An 18,114-nucleotide genomic window follows, 5' to 3' on the forward strand; every position below is an offset into this window, starting at 1 on the left:
CGACGTCTGGACGATCTAGATCAGGGGTAGCCAACCTCAGTCCTCGTGAGCTACCAACAGTTCACGTTTTCCAGACCACCCAGCAGGTGCACAGGTGTATTCATTACTAACTAACACATTTGAAAAGATCTACAGGTGGAGCTAATTATATCACTTGTGATTCTTTGAGGAGACCTGGAAAACATGCACCGTTGGTAGCTCTTGAGGACCAGGGTTGGCTACCACTGATCTAGATAATAGAGGCCGTTGCAATAATCTCCGCATATAGGGGATCACGGAAGACATACAGGGCCCAGGTATTGTAGACGCGCTTACCAAAGTCTTCAACGACATTACTGGTGCTGAACCTGACAATATTATCCTTTTTGACTGCGCACATCGAGCCCTCCGTCCGCGTGGTCTCCAGTCTGAGGCTCCTATAGACATTATTTGTCGTTTACACTATCACACTGTAAAAGAAGAGGTCCTCAGCAAAGCCCATAAATGAGAAGACATTGAGTTTAATGGTGTTACAATTCAAATCTTCCCTGATCTTGCATGGAACACCCTTCAACAGAGACATCTTCTTAAACCACTTACTGATATTTTGAAACAAAAATGTATTAGGTTTCGTTGGGGCTTTCCGCTAAGCGTCCAGGTCTCCCATAAAGGGCGTCAGGTTACTCTCCAAGATCCTAAAGATTTGGACAAATTTTGTAATGCCCTTTATATTGCAAAGCCGTCCCTTACCGATTGGTCTCAGATCTTCTCGCCTTGATCCTCCTTATCTACCTGCACAACGCGCCCCTTGGCAGCTGGTACGTGGCCACAAACGTGGGATACCTGCTCCTCGCCCTGAGCGCTCGGAGACTGTCACCTGAAGTCTTTCTATGTCTATATACGAGCCTTCCTCATTTCCTCAGGTGACGGGATTGCCATGTGAAGTGTTCGGCATCTGTTTACTATGACCATAGACTTCAATGTTTCTCAGCCGATCACTCAGGCTCCGCTTCATACCCCCGTATACATATATATTGTGCCTCTGCCAAGTATATAATTATTCTATCTTCCTACTCAGAAGTTTTTTCCCCTCTCATAATTTACAGCAAACTTATTATATACCTTTTATTCAAATTTATCTGTGAGGCTACTTTTGTTTTACTTCCAGACAGGTTAAGTGTATCCTTTTTTCACGGTTTATCACATTTCTTGGTTATACACCATGTCGACAGTAGTTGTTACTTGTATCATTGTTCCTTAGTTCCCGGATTGTGGCTATGGCCGCCCTACCCCAGCTGGGTTATACCGCATCGCATCTTTGGATCATGAGTTGTATTAGTCAACCCAATAAGTCCACTAGCGGTTTTTGTGTCGCATCAATGTTTATTGATATCTGTATTTGTTATTTTATGTTTTTTTTTTCTTTTCTTTTATTGTTTTCTCCTTTCCAAACTCCAACCCCTTCCTTTTGTCACCTGGTCTACTCTGCTTAGAGACCAACAGGCGATTTTCACCTCTGATGAACATCTCCTACCACAGCTTTCTGCTTCCTCCTCACCATGGTTCCTATGGCACACGTAGATCGAAATGATTTAACATGATTCACTTTAAATGTAAAGGGGCTTAATATCCCTGAGAAACGCTCTACTCTACTTAGGGAGCTTAGATCGGAAAAGGTAGATGCTGCGTTTTTACAGGAAACGCATTTTAAATTACATGCTTACCCCAAATTAGGTAATTACTATTACCCCCAAACTTTCCATGGTGATAATGCTCTGGGAAAATCTTTAGGTGTAGCTATCCTCCTCTCCCGTAGATTACCACTCTCTGAGATTTCCCATCACATCTTAGCGGAAGGTAGGTGTCCTCAAATGTAAGGTTTTCACCCAAATGTATACATTTGTAAATATATACTCCCCCAATCGTAACCAGTACCAGTTTTTTGCTAAAATTCTTCGGCTTCTGGAGCCTCTAAAGGAGGGTTACCTTGTTTTGGGTGGTGATCTCAATTGGTCTCTAGATCCTACCCACGACTGTTCAGCTGCATCTTCTCGTTTTCGGATGCGAGATTGCCGCAGAATGCGTCAACTTCTCCATGACCATCAATTAATAGATTTGTGGAGGACACAACACCCTACTGTTAGGGATTATACTTATTATTCTGATCCTCATTCGGTACATTCCCGAATTGATTATTTTCTTGTTGATCACAGAAATGTACAATTCTATCTTAGCAGTGAGATTGGGCAAATCACATGGTCAGACCACGCCGCAGTGTGGGCTGTCACCTTCTTCACTTTCTGCTTGGTCCTCTGCAGGTATTTCATATTTGGGACGCTTGGTGGATGCTGGTCGGTGACAATCTTTTACAGACCTTCGGGATGCATTTGGCCTTCCGTCTAGCTCATTTTGGGCCTATCTCCCATTTAGGCATTTTGTCTCCTCGATGCTGACCCGTTAGGATGGGTGGGATCCATCTCCGTTTGAGTCATTGTGTCTCTCCCAAACACCACCTAGACATTTAATATCTATTTTATACCAATTCTGTCTAGAGGGCCTCACCGATACTCTGCCTGCTTATGTTGCTGCATGGCATAGGGACCTGAACAAAGAATTGACGGATGACCAGTGGTCCCAGATATTTAATGATACCTTTGCTAGCTGTCCCTCAATACAGGTACTTGAGACGCAATACAAGATTCTGTCTCGATGGTATAGATGTCCCACTAGTCTTCGCCAAATGTTCCCAGATCTCTCTGGTCTCTGCTGGAGGTGCGGACAAGAACCGGGCACTCCCCTACTTATTTGGTGGCATTGTCCGGTTTTGGCTGGCTTCTGGCGGAGGAGAAGATTACTGGTCTCCCACTATCAGACACACCTGAGTTTGGTTATTTAACTTACTGGACATGGCCATTTCTCAGTACAAGAAATCTGTACTCCGACACTTAATGAATGTGGCACGAGCTACTATTCCCTGTTTCTGGAAGTCTCCTGTGCGCCCTCCTATTTCCAGGTGGTTCCAGAGAATTGACCATCACATGACTATGGAGGACCTTACGTCTTCCTTGCAGCTGACTTCTTCTGCCTTTACGGCCACCTGGTTTGACTGGTTGAAGTTTAAGGGGTCCTCAGAATATAATAATAACCAGCTCGTCTCTCCCTCTTCTATTGATTTCCATAGATATGGTGACAATTTCATTTTCCCCTCCCCCCTCATTTCTTATCCTTTCTTTTATATATTCTGTATTGTTGTTTCATGTGGATTTGAATCAGACTGAATAATGGCTACTGTGTCATTTCTTTTATTTCTATTTCTTATTTTTCTTTTTGTAAACATTTTATTTTGTTGACTATGGGGCATATCCAATTGGGCGCAAGGTCTAGCGAGCCAAAAATCTCGTTCCCCTCCCGCCCAATTTAGAAATACCGCGGGTATGCGCGCTCCCGATACCCACGGTATTCAATTTCCAAAATACTGGTCGCGGGGTTTTCAGTTCTGAAAGCCCAGCAGCGCGTATTTTTTGCAGAAAAAAAAACACCACTTACCTTACCGGGGGTCTCCAGTAGTCTCCGCGGCTCCCGGCGGCCTCCCCTCTCTCTTCTTACAGGAGAGGGGGCTGCTGGGAGTTCCAGGGGCCACAGTGACACTGGGGGGGCCACAGTGACACTGGGGGGGGAACACTGACACTGGGACACACTCACACTCATACACACTTACATACAGCACACACATTGACATTCTCACCCTGCTGCAGAGGACCCGGCTCCTGACGCTGGATACAGAAGAAGATGCAGAAGACAGTGCTGCAGGAGGTAAGTAATTAAGGACTAATTAAGCTAATTGGATACTTCCAATTGCTTAATTAGTCCTTAGGGGGCTGCCGCAGGAGTGCCTGGGTCACATGTAGGTCTGAATCACATAGGGCCTGGGTCACATGTAGGTCTGAGTCACATAGGGCCTGGGTCATATGTAGGTCTGAGTCACATAGGGCCTGGGTCACATGTAGGTCTGAATCACATAGGGCCTGGGTCACATGTTGGCCTGAATCACATAGGGCCTGGGTCACATGTAGGTCTGAATCACATAGGGCCTGGGTCACATGTAGGCCTGAATCACATAGGGCCTGGGTCACATGTAGGTCTGAATCACATAGGGCCTGGGTCACATGTTGGCCTGAATCACATAGGGCCTGGGTCACATGTAGGTCTGAGTCACATAGGGCCTGGGTCACATGTAGGTCTGAATCACATAGGGCCTGGGTCACATGTAGGTCTGAATCACATAGGGCCTGGGTCACATGTAGGCCTGAATCACATAGGGCCTGGGTCACATGTTGGCATGAATCACATAGGGCCTGGATCACATGTAGGTCTGAATCACATAGGGCCTGGGTCACATGTAGGTCTGAATCACATAGGGCCTGGGTCACATGTAGGCCTGAATCACATAGGGCCTGGGTCACATGTTGGCATGAATCACATAGGGCCTGGATCACATGTAGGTCTGAATCACATAGGGCCTGGGTCACATGTAGGTCTGAATCACATAGGGCCTGGGTCACATGTAGGTCTGAGTCACATAGGGCCTGGGTCACATGTTGGCATGAATCACATAGGGCCTGGGTCACATGTAGGTCTGAATCACATAGGGCCTGGATCACATGTAGGTCTGAATCACATAGGGCCTGGGTCACATGTAGGCCTGAATTAACTAGGGCCTGGGTCACATGTAGGCCTGAGTCACGTAGGGCCTGGGTCACATGTTGGCCTGAATCACATAGGGCCTGGGTCACATGTAGGTCTGAATCACATAGGGCCTGGATCACATGTAGGTCTGAGTCACATAGGGCCTTGGTCACAAGTAGGTCTGAGTCACATAGGGCCTGGGTCACATGTAGGTCTGAATCACATAGGGCCTGGGTCACATGTAGGTCTGAATCACATAGGGCCTGGGTGACATGTAGGCCTGAATCACATAGGGCCTGAGTCACATGTAGGCCTGAATCACATAGGGCCTGGGTCACATGTAGGTCTGAATCACATAGGGCCTGGGTCACATGTAGGTCTGAATCACATAGGGCCTGGGTGACATGTAGGCCTGAATCACATAGGGCCTGAGTCACATGTAGGCCTGAATCACATAGGGCCTGGGTCACATGTAGGTCTGAATCACATAGGGCCTGGGTCATATGTAGGTCTGAATCACATAGGGCCTGGGTCACATGTAGGTCTGAGTCACATGTAGGTCTGAATCACATAGGGCCTTGGTCACATGTAGGTCTGAGTCACATGTAGGTCTGAATCACATAGGGCCTGGGTCACATGTAGGTCTGAATCACATAGGGCCTGGGTCACATGTAGATCTGAATCACATAGGGCCTGGGTCACATGTAGGTCATGGAATATGGATGGAATAAAAACCAATTTTAATGTGACTAAATGTAACTCTGCGAGAGCAGCCGCCATCATTACCATCGGCGCTCACACATACTCCCATGCTAGGACCCAGTGGAGGCTCACTGGCCGGGACTCACTGGCAGTTGGTGTGACTTCCCTCTTTGAATTTTGGACTATGCTGCAGCCCCCCCCCCCCCCCCCTCCCTGGAGCCGCCACTGCTAGAACCACAACTGGAACAGGAGTCCCCTCGGCATTTGTATGATTGAACATATGCTGTAACTCTGGTAACGCCCACTACGAGCCCATGTGACGTCCTCACATGCCCAGAAACACCCATTCACAGATGGAGGGAAACATCCCAGTTCTGTCTGGATATACGCAAAGACGCTTATTTGTGCTGCGCATAGCGCCCACCTCTCCCACATTGTCACATAGAAGCAAACTCCCAGGAGACCCTAATAATCTCCCTGATTACACATTACCCCCGTTATGAAGCTGTTATACATAGAAAGCAGATTTATACATTGAAATATGATCATTAGTATCATTTCCCTGCATTGGGTATAAGGCACAATGATCCCTATGGCTACATGTATTAGTATAATTTCCCTGCATTGGGTATAAGGCACAATGATCCCTATGGCTACATGTATTAGTATCATTTCCCTGCATTGGGTATAAGGCACAATGATCCCTATGGCTACATGTATTAGTATCATTTCCCTGCATTGGGTATAAGGCACAATGATCCCTATGGCTACATGTATTAGTATCACTTCCCTGCATTGGGTATAAGGCACAATGATCCCTATGGCTACATGTATTAGTATCACTTCCCTGCATTGGGTATAAGGTACAATGATCCCTATGGCTACATGTATTAGTATCACTTCCCTGCATTGGGTATAAGGCACAATGATCCCTATGGCTACATGTATTAGTATCACTTCCCTGCATTGGGTATAAGGTACAGTGATCCCTATGGCTACATGTATTAGTATCATTTCCCTGCATTGGGTATAAGGTACAGTGATCCCTATGGCTACATGTATTAGTATCATTTCCCTGCATTGGGTATAAGGTACAGTGATCCCTATGGCTACATGTATTAGTATAATGTCCCTGCATTGGGTATAAGGCACAATGATCCCTATGGCTACATGTATTAGTATCATTTCCCTGCATTGGGTATAAGGCACAATGATCCCTATGGCTACATGTATTAGTATCATTTCCCTGCATTGGGTATAAGGCACAATGATCCCTATGGCTACATGTATTAGTATCATTTCCCTGCATTGGGTATAAGGCACAATGATCCCTATGGCTACATGTATTAGTATCACTTCCCTGCATTGGGTATAAGGCACAATGATCCCTATGGCTACATGTATTAGTATCACATCCCTGCATTGGGTATAAGGCACAATGATCCCTATGGCTACATGTATTAGTATCATATCCCTGCATTGGGTATAAGGCACAATGATCCCTATGGCTATATGTATGGTCTTTATCAGTGTCAGTGTGTTTTCATCACCAAATAGATCTTACTAACTGCTTTGGGGTCATTAGCAGTACACACCTATCACATGTATGGCACACCTCTCAGATGTAGAAGTACATGCCTATCACATGTATGACACGCCTCTCAGTTGTAGCAGTACACACCTATCACATGTATAACATACCTCTCAGATGTAGCAGTACACACCTATCACATGTTTGACAAGCCTCTCAGATGTAGCAGTACACACCTATCACATGTATGACACACCTCTCAGATGTAGAAGTACACACCTATCACATGTATGACACACCTCTCAGATGTAGCAGTACACGCCTATCACCTGTATGAAACGCCTCTCAGATGTAGCAGTACACTCCTATCACATGTATGACACGCCTCTCAGATGTAGCAGTATATGCCTATCACATGTATGACATACCTCTCAGATGTAGCAGTACACGCCTATCACCTGTATGAAACGCCTCTAAGATGTAGCAGTACACACCTATCACATGTATGACACGCCTCTCAGATGTAGAAGTACACACCTATCACATGTTTGACAAGCCTCTCAGATGTAGCAGTACACACCTATCACATGTATGACACGCCTCTCAGATGTAGAAGTACACACCTATCACATGTATGACACACCTCTCAGATGTAGCAGTACACACCTATCACATGTATGACACACCTCTCAGATGTAGCAGTACACACCTATCACATGTATGACATACCTCTCTGATGTAGCAGTACACACCTATCATCACATTTTTCTCAGATGTAGCCGTACACGCCTATCACATGTATGACATACCTCTCAGATGTAGCAGTACACGCCTATCACCTGTATGAAACACCTTTCAGATGTAGCAGTACATGCCTATCACATGTATAACATGCCTCTCAGATGTAGCAGTACACACCTATCACATGTATAATATGCCTCTCAGATGTAGCAGGACACACCTATCACATGCCTCTCAGATGTAGCCGTAAACGCCTATCACATGTTTGACACACCTATCACATGTAACAGTACACACCTATCACATGTATGACACACCTCTCAGATGTAACAGTACACACCTATCACATGTATGACATACCTCTCAGATGTAGCAGTACACACCTATCATCACGTTTTTCAGATGTAGCCGTACACGCCTATCACATGTATGACATACCTCTCAGATGTAGCAGTACACGCCTATCACCTGTATGAAACGCCTCTCAGATGTAGCAGTACACTCCTATCACATGTATGACATACCTCTCAGATGTAGCAGTACACGCCTATCACCTGTATGAAACGCCTCTCAGATGTAGCAGTACACACCTATCACATGTATGACACGCCTCTCAGATGTAGCAGTACATGCCTATCACATGTATAACATGCCTCTCAGATGTAGCAGTACACACCTATCACATGTATGCCACGCCTCTCAGATGTAACAGTACACACCTATCACATGTATGACACACCTCTCAGATGTAACAGTACACACCTATCACATGTATGACATACCTCTCAGATGTAGCAGTACACACCTATCATCACGTTTTTCAGATGTAGCCGTACACGCCTATCACATGTATGACATACCTCTCAGATGTAGCAGTACACGCCTATCACCTGTATGAAACGCCTCTCAGATGTAGCAGTACATGCCTATCACATGTATGCCACGCCTCTCAGATGTAGCAGTACACGCCTATCACATGTATGACATACCTCTCAGATGTAGCAGTACACGCCTATCACCTGTATGAAACGCCTCTCAGATGTAGCAGTACACACCTATCACATGTATGACACGCCTCTCAGATGTAGCAGTACATGCCTATCACATGTATAACATGCCTCTCAGATGTAGCAGTACACACCTATCACATGTATGCCACGCCTCTCAGATGTAACAGTACACACCTATCACATGTATGACACACCTCTCAGATGTAACAGTACACACCTATCACATGTATGACATACCTCTCAGATGTAGCAGTACACACCTATCATTACGTTTTTCAGATGTAGCCGTACACGCCTATCACATGTATGACATACCTCTCAGATGTAGCAGTACACGCCTATCACCTGTATGAAACGCCTCTCAGATGTAGCAGTACATGCCTATCACATGTATGCCACGCCTCTCAGATGTAGCAGTACACGCCTATCACATGTATGACATACCTCTCAGATGTAGCAGTACACGCCTATCACCTGTATGAAACGCCTCTCAGATGTAGCAGTACACACCTATCACATGTATGACACGCCTCTCAGATGTAGCAGTACATGCCTATCACATGTATAACATGCCTCTCAGATGTAGCAGTACACACCTATCACATGTATGCCACGCCTCTCAGATGTAGCAGTACATGCCTATCACATGTATGACATACCTCTCAGATGTAGCAGTACACGCCTATCACCTGTATGAAACGCCTCTCAGATGTAGCAGTACACACCTATCACATGTATGACACGCCTCTCAGATGTAGCAGTACATGCCTATCACATGTATAACATGCCTCTCAGATGTAACAGTACACACCTATCACCTGTATGAAACGTCTCTCAGATGTAGCAGTACATGCCTATCACATGTATAACATGCCTCTCAGATGTAACAGTACACACCTATCACATGTATGCCACGCCTCTCAGATGTACCCTGCATTGGGTATAAGGCACAATGATCCCTATGGCTACATGTATTAGTATCACTTCCCTGCATTGGGTATAAGGCACAATGATCCCTATGGCTACATGTATTAGTATCACTTCCCTGCATTGGGTATAAGGCACAATGATCCCTATGGCTACATGTATTAGTATCACTTCCCTGCATTGGGTATAAGGTACAGTGATCCCTATGGCTACATGTATTAGTATCATTTCCCTGCATTGGGTATAAGGTACAGTGATCCCTATGGCTACATGTATTAGTATCATTTCCCTGCATTGGGTATAAGGTACAGTGATCCCTATGGCTACATGTATTAGTATAATGTCCCTGCATTGGGTATAAGGCACAATGATCCCTATGGCTACATGTATTAGTATCATTTCCCTGCATTGGGTATAAGGCACAATGATCCCTATGGCTACATGTATTAGTATCATTTCCCTGCATTGGGTATAAGGCACAATGATCCCTATGGCTACATGTATTAGTATCATTTCCCTGCATTGGGTATAAGGCACAATGATCCCTATGGCTACATGTATTAGTATCACTTCCCTGCATTGGGTATAAGGCACAATGATCCCTATGGCTACATGTATTAGTATCACATCCCTGCATTGGGTATAAGGCACAATGATCCCTATGGCTACATGTATTAGTATCATATCCCTGCATTGGGTATAAGGCACAATGATCCCTATGGCTATATGTATGGTCTTTATCAGTGTCAGTGTGTTTTCATCACCAAATAGATCTTACTAACTGCTTTGGGGTCATTAGCAGTACACACCTATCACATGTATGGCACACCTCTCAGATGTAGAAGTACATGCCTATCACATGTATGACACGCCTCTCAGTTGTAGCAGTACACACCTATCACATGTATAACATACCTCTCAGATGTAGCAGTACACACCTATCACATGTTTGACAAGCCTCTCAGATGTAGCAGTACACACCTATCACATGTATGACACACCTCTCAGATGTAGAAGTACACACCTATCACATGTATGACACACCTCTCAGATGTAGCAGTACACGCCTATCACCTGTATGAAACGCCTCTCAGATGTAGCAGTACACTCCTATCACATGTATGACACGCCTCTCAGATGTAGCAGTATATGCCTATCACATGTATGACATACCTCTCAGATGTAGCAGTACACGCCTATCACCTGTATGAAACGCCTCTAAGATGTAGCAGTACACACCTATCACATGTATGACACGCCTCTCAGATGTAGAAGTACACACCTATCACATGTTTGACAAGCCTCTCAGATGTAGCAGTACACACCTATCACATGTATGACACGCCTCTCAGATGTAGAAGTACACACCTATCACATGTATGACACACCTCTCAGATGTAGCAGTACACACCTATCACATGTATGACACACCTCTCAGATGTAGCAGTACACACCTATCACATGTATGACATACCTCTCTGATGTAGCAGTACACACCTATCATCACATTTTTCTCAGATGTAGCCGTACACGCCTATCACATGTATGACATACCTCTCAGATGTAGCAGTACACGCCTATCACCTGTATGAAACACCTTTCAGATGTAGCAGTACATGCCTATCACATGTATAACATGCCTCTCAGATGTAGCAGTACACACCTATCACATGTATAATATGCCTCTCAGATGTAGCAGGACACACCTATCACATGCCTCTCAGATGTAGCCGTAAACGCCTATCACATGTTTGACACACCTATCACATGTAACAGTACACACCTATCACATGTATGACACACCTCTCAGATGTAACAGTACACACCTATCACATGTATGACATACCTCTCAGATGTAGCAGTACACACCTATCATCACGTTTTTCAGATGTAGCCGTACACGCCTATCACATGTATGACATACCTCTCAGATGTAGCAGTACACGCCTATCACCTGTATGAAACGCCTCTCAGATGTAGCAGTACACTCCTATCACATGTATGACATACCTCTCAGATGTAGCAGTACACGCCTATCACCTGTATGAAACGCCTCTCAGATGTAGCAGTACACACCTATCACATGTATGACACGCCTCTCAGATGTAGCAGTACATGCCTATCACATGTATAACATGCCTCTCAGATGTAGCAGTACACACCTATCACATGTATGCCACGCCTCTCAGATGTAACAGTACACACCTATCACATGTATGACACACCTCTCAGATGTAACAGTACACACCTATCACATGTATGACATACCTCTCAGATGTAGCAGTACACACCTATCATCACGTTTTTCAGATGTAGCCGTACACGCCTATCACATGTATGACATACCTCTCAGATGTAGCAGTACACGCCTATCACCTGTATGAAACGCCTCTCAGATGTAGCAGTACATGCCTATCACATGTATGCCACGCCTCTCAGATGTAGCAGTACACGCCTATCACATGTATGACATACCTCTCAGATGTAGCAGTACACGCCTATCACCTGTATGAAACGCCTCTCAGATGTAGCAGTACACACCTATCACATGTATGACACGCCTCTCAGATGTAGCAGTACATGCCTATCACATGTATAACATGCCTCTCAGATGTAGCAGTACACACCTATCACATGTATGCCACGCCTCTCAGATGTAACAGTACACACCTATCACATGTATGACACACCTCTCAGATGTAACAGTACACACCTATCACATGTATGACATACCTCTCAGATGTAGCAGTACACACCTATCATTACGTTTTTCAGATGTAGCCGTACACGCCTATCACATGTATGACATACCTCTCAGATGTAGCAGTACACGCCTATCACCTGTATGAAACGCCTCTCAGATGTAGCAGTACATGCCTATCACATGTATGCCACGCCTCTCAGATGTAGCAGTACACGCCTATCACATGTATGACATACCTCTCAGATGTAGCAGTACACGCCTATCACCTGTATGAAACGCCTCTCAGATGTAGCAGTACACACCTATCACATGTATGACACGCCTCTCAGATGTAGCAGTACATGCCTATCACATGTATAACATGCCTCTCAGATGTAGCAGTACACACCTATCACATGTATGCCACGCCTCTCAGATGTAGCAGTACATGCCTATCACATGTATGACATACCTCTCAGATGTAGCAGTACACGCCTATCACCTGTATGAAACGCCTCTCAGATGTAGCAGTACACACCTATCACATGTATGACACGCCTCTCAGATGTAGCAGTACATGCCTATCACATGTATAACATGCCTCTCAGATGTAACAGTACACACCTATCACCTGTATGAAACGTCTCTCAGATGTAGCAGTACATGCCTATCACATGTATAACATGCCTCTCAGATGTAACAGTACACACCTATCACATGTATGCCACGCCTCTCAGATGTAGCAGTACACACCCACTTTATTGCTGCGCTTTTTAAAAAGTAAGCAAGTATGGTGCTGTGACGTGTGAACGGTTTGCTGAAACTCGCTAGATGCGCCTGCATTCAGAACAAAATGCGCATGTGTACTGCGGTGTGTGCAGTTTTCTGATACTCAGAGCTGCATGTGCCTGGGAATCAGCTGTATCAGTCAGAATGAGATATATATACTGTATACAATTTCTCTCCTAGACCCCGACGCTGACGTTTGCCTCCACGCTCTGCGTCTCTTCCAGTCTGTGGTTCTGGATGCAGAGATCCTGCAGCTCCTGTGGAGAGAGATCCGGGAGTGTCTGCCACGTGTGAGGGAGCTGTCTCATAGTGACAGCCTAGATGTGCAGAGATCGGCAGGAGAGCTGCTGGAGGAAGTGAGGGGACAGCAGGTGGAGGGCTAGCATGTCACATGCCGCTCATCCGCTCAGTTACCGCGCTATGTACATGTCACATGCCGCTCATCCGCTCAGTTACCGCGCTATGTACATGTCACATGCCGCTCATCCGCTCAGTTACCGCGCTATGTACATGTCACATGCCGCTCATCCGCTCAGTTACTGCGCTATGTACATGTCACATGCCGCTCATCCGCTCAGTTACCGCGCTATGTACATGTCATGTTATCTCATCAGTTGTCATGTAACAAGCCAGTGATATCATTTGTGAGACGGTGATGTCATCCGCTCATGTACTAAACAAGTCTTTAATAGTGACGTCATGTTCAAGTCACATTATATTCGTTGCTCTGTTCTTGTCTTCCAGATAATAAAAGGATGTTTTCCACTTCCATATAGTTGTGTAATAGCATTGATATGTGTGGTGGCCTCATATCTTTATTGTTTATATATATACGGGAATTTTGAAGTGGGGGTATGGCAAATGTAGTCGTGGCAGTGGTGCAACCAGGAACAACACGTCAGCAGTGATACGAGTCGAGGGCGTGCAGATAAAAATGAGCATTGGCACACATCACAAGGGGAGTGTCAGGCAGTGATTGGCAGGGAGAGAGTGAACGGAAGAGGCAGAGGGTGAAAGAGAGAGGCAAAGAGTTATGGGCACAGGGTGACAAAGAGAGGCAAAGGGTATCAGGGAGAGGCAAAGAGTGATGGGCAGAGGGTGACAAAGAGAGGCAGAGGGTATCAGGGAGAGGCAAAGAGTGATGGGCAGAGGGTGACAGAGAGAGGCAGAGGGTATCAGGGAGAGGCAAAGAGTGATGGGCAGATGGTGACAAAGAGAGGCAGAGGGTATCAGGGAGAGGCAAAGAGTGATGGTCAGAGGGTAACAAAGAGAGGCAGAGGATATCAGGGAGAGGCAAAGAGTGATGGTCAGAGGGTGAAAAAGAGAGGCAGAGGGTATCAGGGAGAGGCAAAGAGTGATGGGCAGAGGGTGACAGGGAGGCTGAGGCAGAGGGTGACAGGGAGAGGCAAAGAGTGATGGGCAGAGGGTGACAGGGAGGCTGAGGCAGAGGGTGACAGGGAGAGGCAAAGAGTGATGGGCAGAGGGTGACAAAGAGGCAGAGGGTATCAGGGAGAGGCAAAGAGTGATGGGCAGAGGGTTCCGGGGAGAGGGAGAGGGTGACGGAGAGAGGCAAAGAGTGAAGGGAAGATGGTGACTGGGAGAAGCAGAGGGTGACAGAGAGAGGCAAAGAGTGATGGGCAGAGGTTGACAGGAGAGTGAGAGTGAAGGGCAGAGGGTGACAGAGGCAGAGGGTGACTGTGAAGCAGAGGGTATCAGGGAGAGGCAAAGAGTGATGGGCAGAGGGTGACGGTGAGGTAAAAGGTGACAGGGAGAGGCTGAGAGTGAAGGGCAGAGGGCGACGGAGAAGCAGAGGGTGACAGAGAGGCAAAGAGTGATGGGCAGAGGGTGAGGGTGACAGTGAGGCAGAGGGTGACAGGGTGAGGCCGAGAGTGATGGGCAGAGGGTGACTGTGAGACAGAGGGTGACGGGGATAGGCAAAAAGTGATGGGCAGAGGGTAACGGGGATAGGGTGAGGGTGACGGGGAGAGGCAGAGAGTGATGGGCAAAGGGTAACGGGGATAGGGTGAGGGTGACGGGGAGAGGCAGAGAGTGATGGGCAGAGGGTAACGGGGTGAGGGTGACGGGGAGAGGCAGAGAGTGATGGGCAGAGGGTAATGGGGATAGGGTGAGGGTGACAGGGAGAGGCAGAGAGTGATGGGCAGAGGGTAATGGGGATAGGGTGAGGGTGACGGGGAGAGGCAGAGAGTGATGGGCAGAGGGTAACGGGGATAGGGTGAGGGTGACAGGGAGAGGCAAAGAGTGATGGGCAGAGGGTAACGGGGATAGGGTGAGGGTGACAGGGAGCGGCAGAGAGTGATGGGCAGAGGGTGACGGGGATAGGGTGAGGGTGACAGAGAGAGGCAGAGAGTGATGGGCAGAGGGTGACGGGGATAGGGTGAGGGTGACAGAGAGAGGCAAAGAGTGATGGGCAGAGGGGGAAGGTCTGTGGGTAGTAATTATAGGGCGCAGACTGACATACATAGGACCAGTATAAGTGTAATACCCCTCGGGGGTGTCACATAAGGAAGGTGGTAAGTGACAGAACAAAGCAGTAACACTGACACCATTTGCACTTACCTAGGTACAGTGTAGAAGGTCAGCAGCGCTGTGGGCAGAGCCTGGGCAGCAGCGTCTGTCGGTGTGCACTGTGCAGCTGATGCATGTTTGGTTCCTGGGGCTGCGTATGCCGGTGACACCGGATGGTGGAGGCAGCGGCCGGTAACAGTGCAGGACAGGTAACCTGCAGCAGTGACATCCCTCCCCGCCGTGACACCCGGTGAGGGGAGGGACGCTGTAAGGGGCGTGGACAAGGGGCGTGGCCACACAGGTGGGCGTGGCCTTGCGGCCTGAAAACCATGCTCTAATGTTTATTACCGGGGGTGCAGGAGCCAGGAGGTGCGGGCTGTGTAGTGTGCCGGCTCCCTCCCGGTGTCAGGAGCCGAGTGCTTCACTTAATACTACAATGCAGCACTCGGCTCCTGTCACTGAGGGGGGAGGCTGCACCTTGGTGTCACCCCTGGTGGGCGGTTGACACCCTGGTGGGTCCGCACCCCCCTTGTAAACCGGCGACGCCACTGACCCGCAGTCTGTCAGGTGGCAGAGAGACTGGCCACTGGTCCCCTCCTCCCGCCGGCAGCACTCGCCAGCTCACCTCCCCAGCGGCGCCAGGCAGCGGCTGACAGTGCAGAGGGATTGCTACTGTTTGCACTGTCCGAGGCAATCCCGGAGAGGTGGCAGCGCTGACAGCTGTCAGTCTGATGACTGTCAGTGCTGCGGATCACCAATGATGATCCAATTGTCAGGGAGGTCACAGCGGGTTCCCTACTCCTGCATCCGGAAAAGTAAAAAAAAAAAGGTTAGTGCTTGAAGTGCCCGTATGTCATATCGTTACATACCGGCACACTTCCAGCACTGTGTGTATATATATATATATATATATATATATATATGTATATATTGGTCTCGTTATGCACTGGATAGTGTATTATTATATGGTATTAATAACTAACCCTATAAATGGTCTATAGCAGTGCACCCCTAACAGTGCATGTTCTCTAGATCTCCTAGTTGATGCACAGGAGACACATGTTAAAGATCCAGAGGTGGTGCTAATTGTTTCATTTGTGATACTCAGAAGAACATACAGCATTAGTAATATTCTATTATTTTACTATTTCTATTTTGGTCATGGTGTGGGCTGGGGAGGGGGGGGGGGTTTCCAGGCAGACGGAAACCCCTCCTGTGTGTGCCTATGGTCACTACTATAATGGCTGGTCCTGTATATACTATACTATGTCACTACTGTAATGGCTGGTGCTGGCCCTGTATATACTATGTCACTACTATAATGGCTGGTGCTGTATATACTATACTATATCACTACTGTAATGGCTGGTGCTGTATATACTATACTATGTCACTACTGTAATGGCTGGTGCTGGCCCTGTATATACTATGTCACTACTATAATGGCTGGTGCTGTATATACTATACTATATCACTACTGTAATGGCTGGTCCTGTATATACTATACTATGTCACTACTGTAATGGCTGGTGCTGGCCCTGTATATACTATGTCACTACTATAATGGCTGGTGCTGTATATACTATACTATATCACTACTGTAATGGCTGGTGCTGTATATACTATACTATGTCACTACTATAATGGCTGGTGCTGGTCCTGTATATACTATGTCACTACTATAATGGCTGGTGCTGTATACACTATACTATATCACTACTGTAATGGCTGGTGCTGTATATACTATACTATGTCACTACTATAATGGCTGGTGCTAGTCCTGTATATACTATGTCACTACTATAATGGCTGGTGCTGTATATACTATGTCACTACTATAATGGCTGGTCCTGTATATACTATACTATGTCACTACTATAATGGCTGGCGCTGGTGCTGTATATACTATACTATGTCACTACTATAATGGCTGGCGCTGTATATACTATACTATGTCACTACTATAATGGCTGGCGCTGGTGCTGTATATACTATACTATGTCACTACTATAATGGCTGGCGCTGTATATACTATACTATGTCACTACTATAATGGCTGGTGCTGTATATACTATACTATGTCACTACTATAATGGCTGGCGCTGTATATACTATACTATGTCACTACTATAATGGCTGGTGCTGTATATACTATACTATGTCACTACTATAATGGCTGGTGCTGTATATACTATACTATGTCACTACTATAATGGCTGGTCCTGTATATACTATACTATGTCACTACTATAATGGCTGGCGCTGGTGCTGTATATACTATACTATGTCACTACTATAATGGCTGGTGCTGTATATACTATACTATGTCACTACTATAATGGCTGGTGCTGGTCCTGTATATACTATGTCACTACTATAATGGCTGGTCCTGTATATACTATACTATGTCACTACTATAATGGCTGGTGCTGGCCCTGTATATACTATGTCACTACTATAATGGCTGGCGCTGGTGCTGTATATACTATACTATGTCACTACTATAATGGCTGGCGCTGTATATACTATACTATGTCACT

At 46.4% G+C, this 18,114-nt stretch overlaps 1 protein-coding gene across 2 annotated transcripts in view; it reads left to right on the forward strand.

The window, feature by feature from the left end:
• HSF2BP (heat shock transcription factor 2 binding protein) overlaps window positions 1–13,819 on the forward strand; it is a 153,263-nt gene extending 139,444 nt beyond the window's left edge. For both annotated transcript variants that reach the window (XM_088461181.1, XM_088461182.1), the window contains one exon: window positions 13,229–13,819. In XM_088461181.1, the coding sequence (XP_088317307.1) occupies window positions 13,229–13,431 (203 nt within the window). In that variant the 3' untranslated portion in view covers window positions 13,432–13,819. The remainder of the gene's footprint in view (window positions 1–13,228) is intronic.
• Window positions 13,820–18,114: the final 4,295 nt, after the last annotated feature.

The sequence above is a fragment of the Taudactylus pleione genome, unplaced genomic scaffold, assembly GCF_031769625.1.
Source record: "Taudactylus pleione unplaced genomic scaffold, aTauple2 ptg001024l, whole genome shotgun sequence".
In the NCBI taxonomy this organism is placed as follows: Eukaryota; Metazoa; Chordata; class Amphibia; order Anura; family Myobatrachidae; genus Taudactylus; species Taudactylus pleione.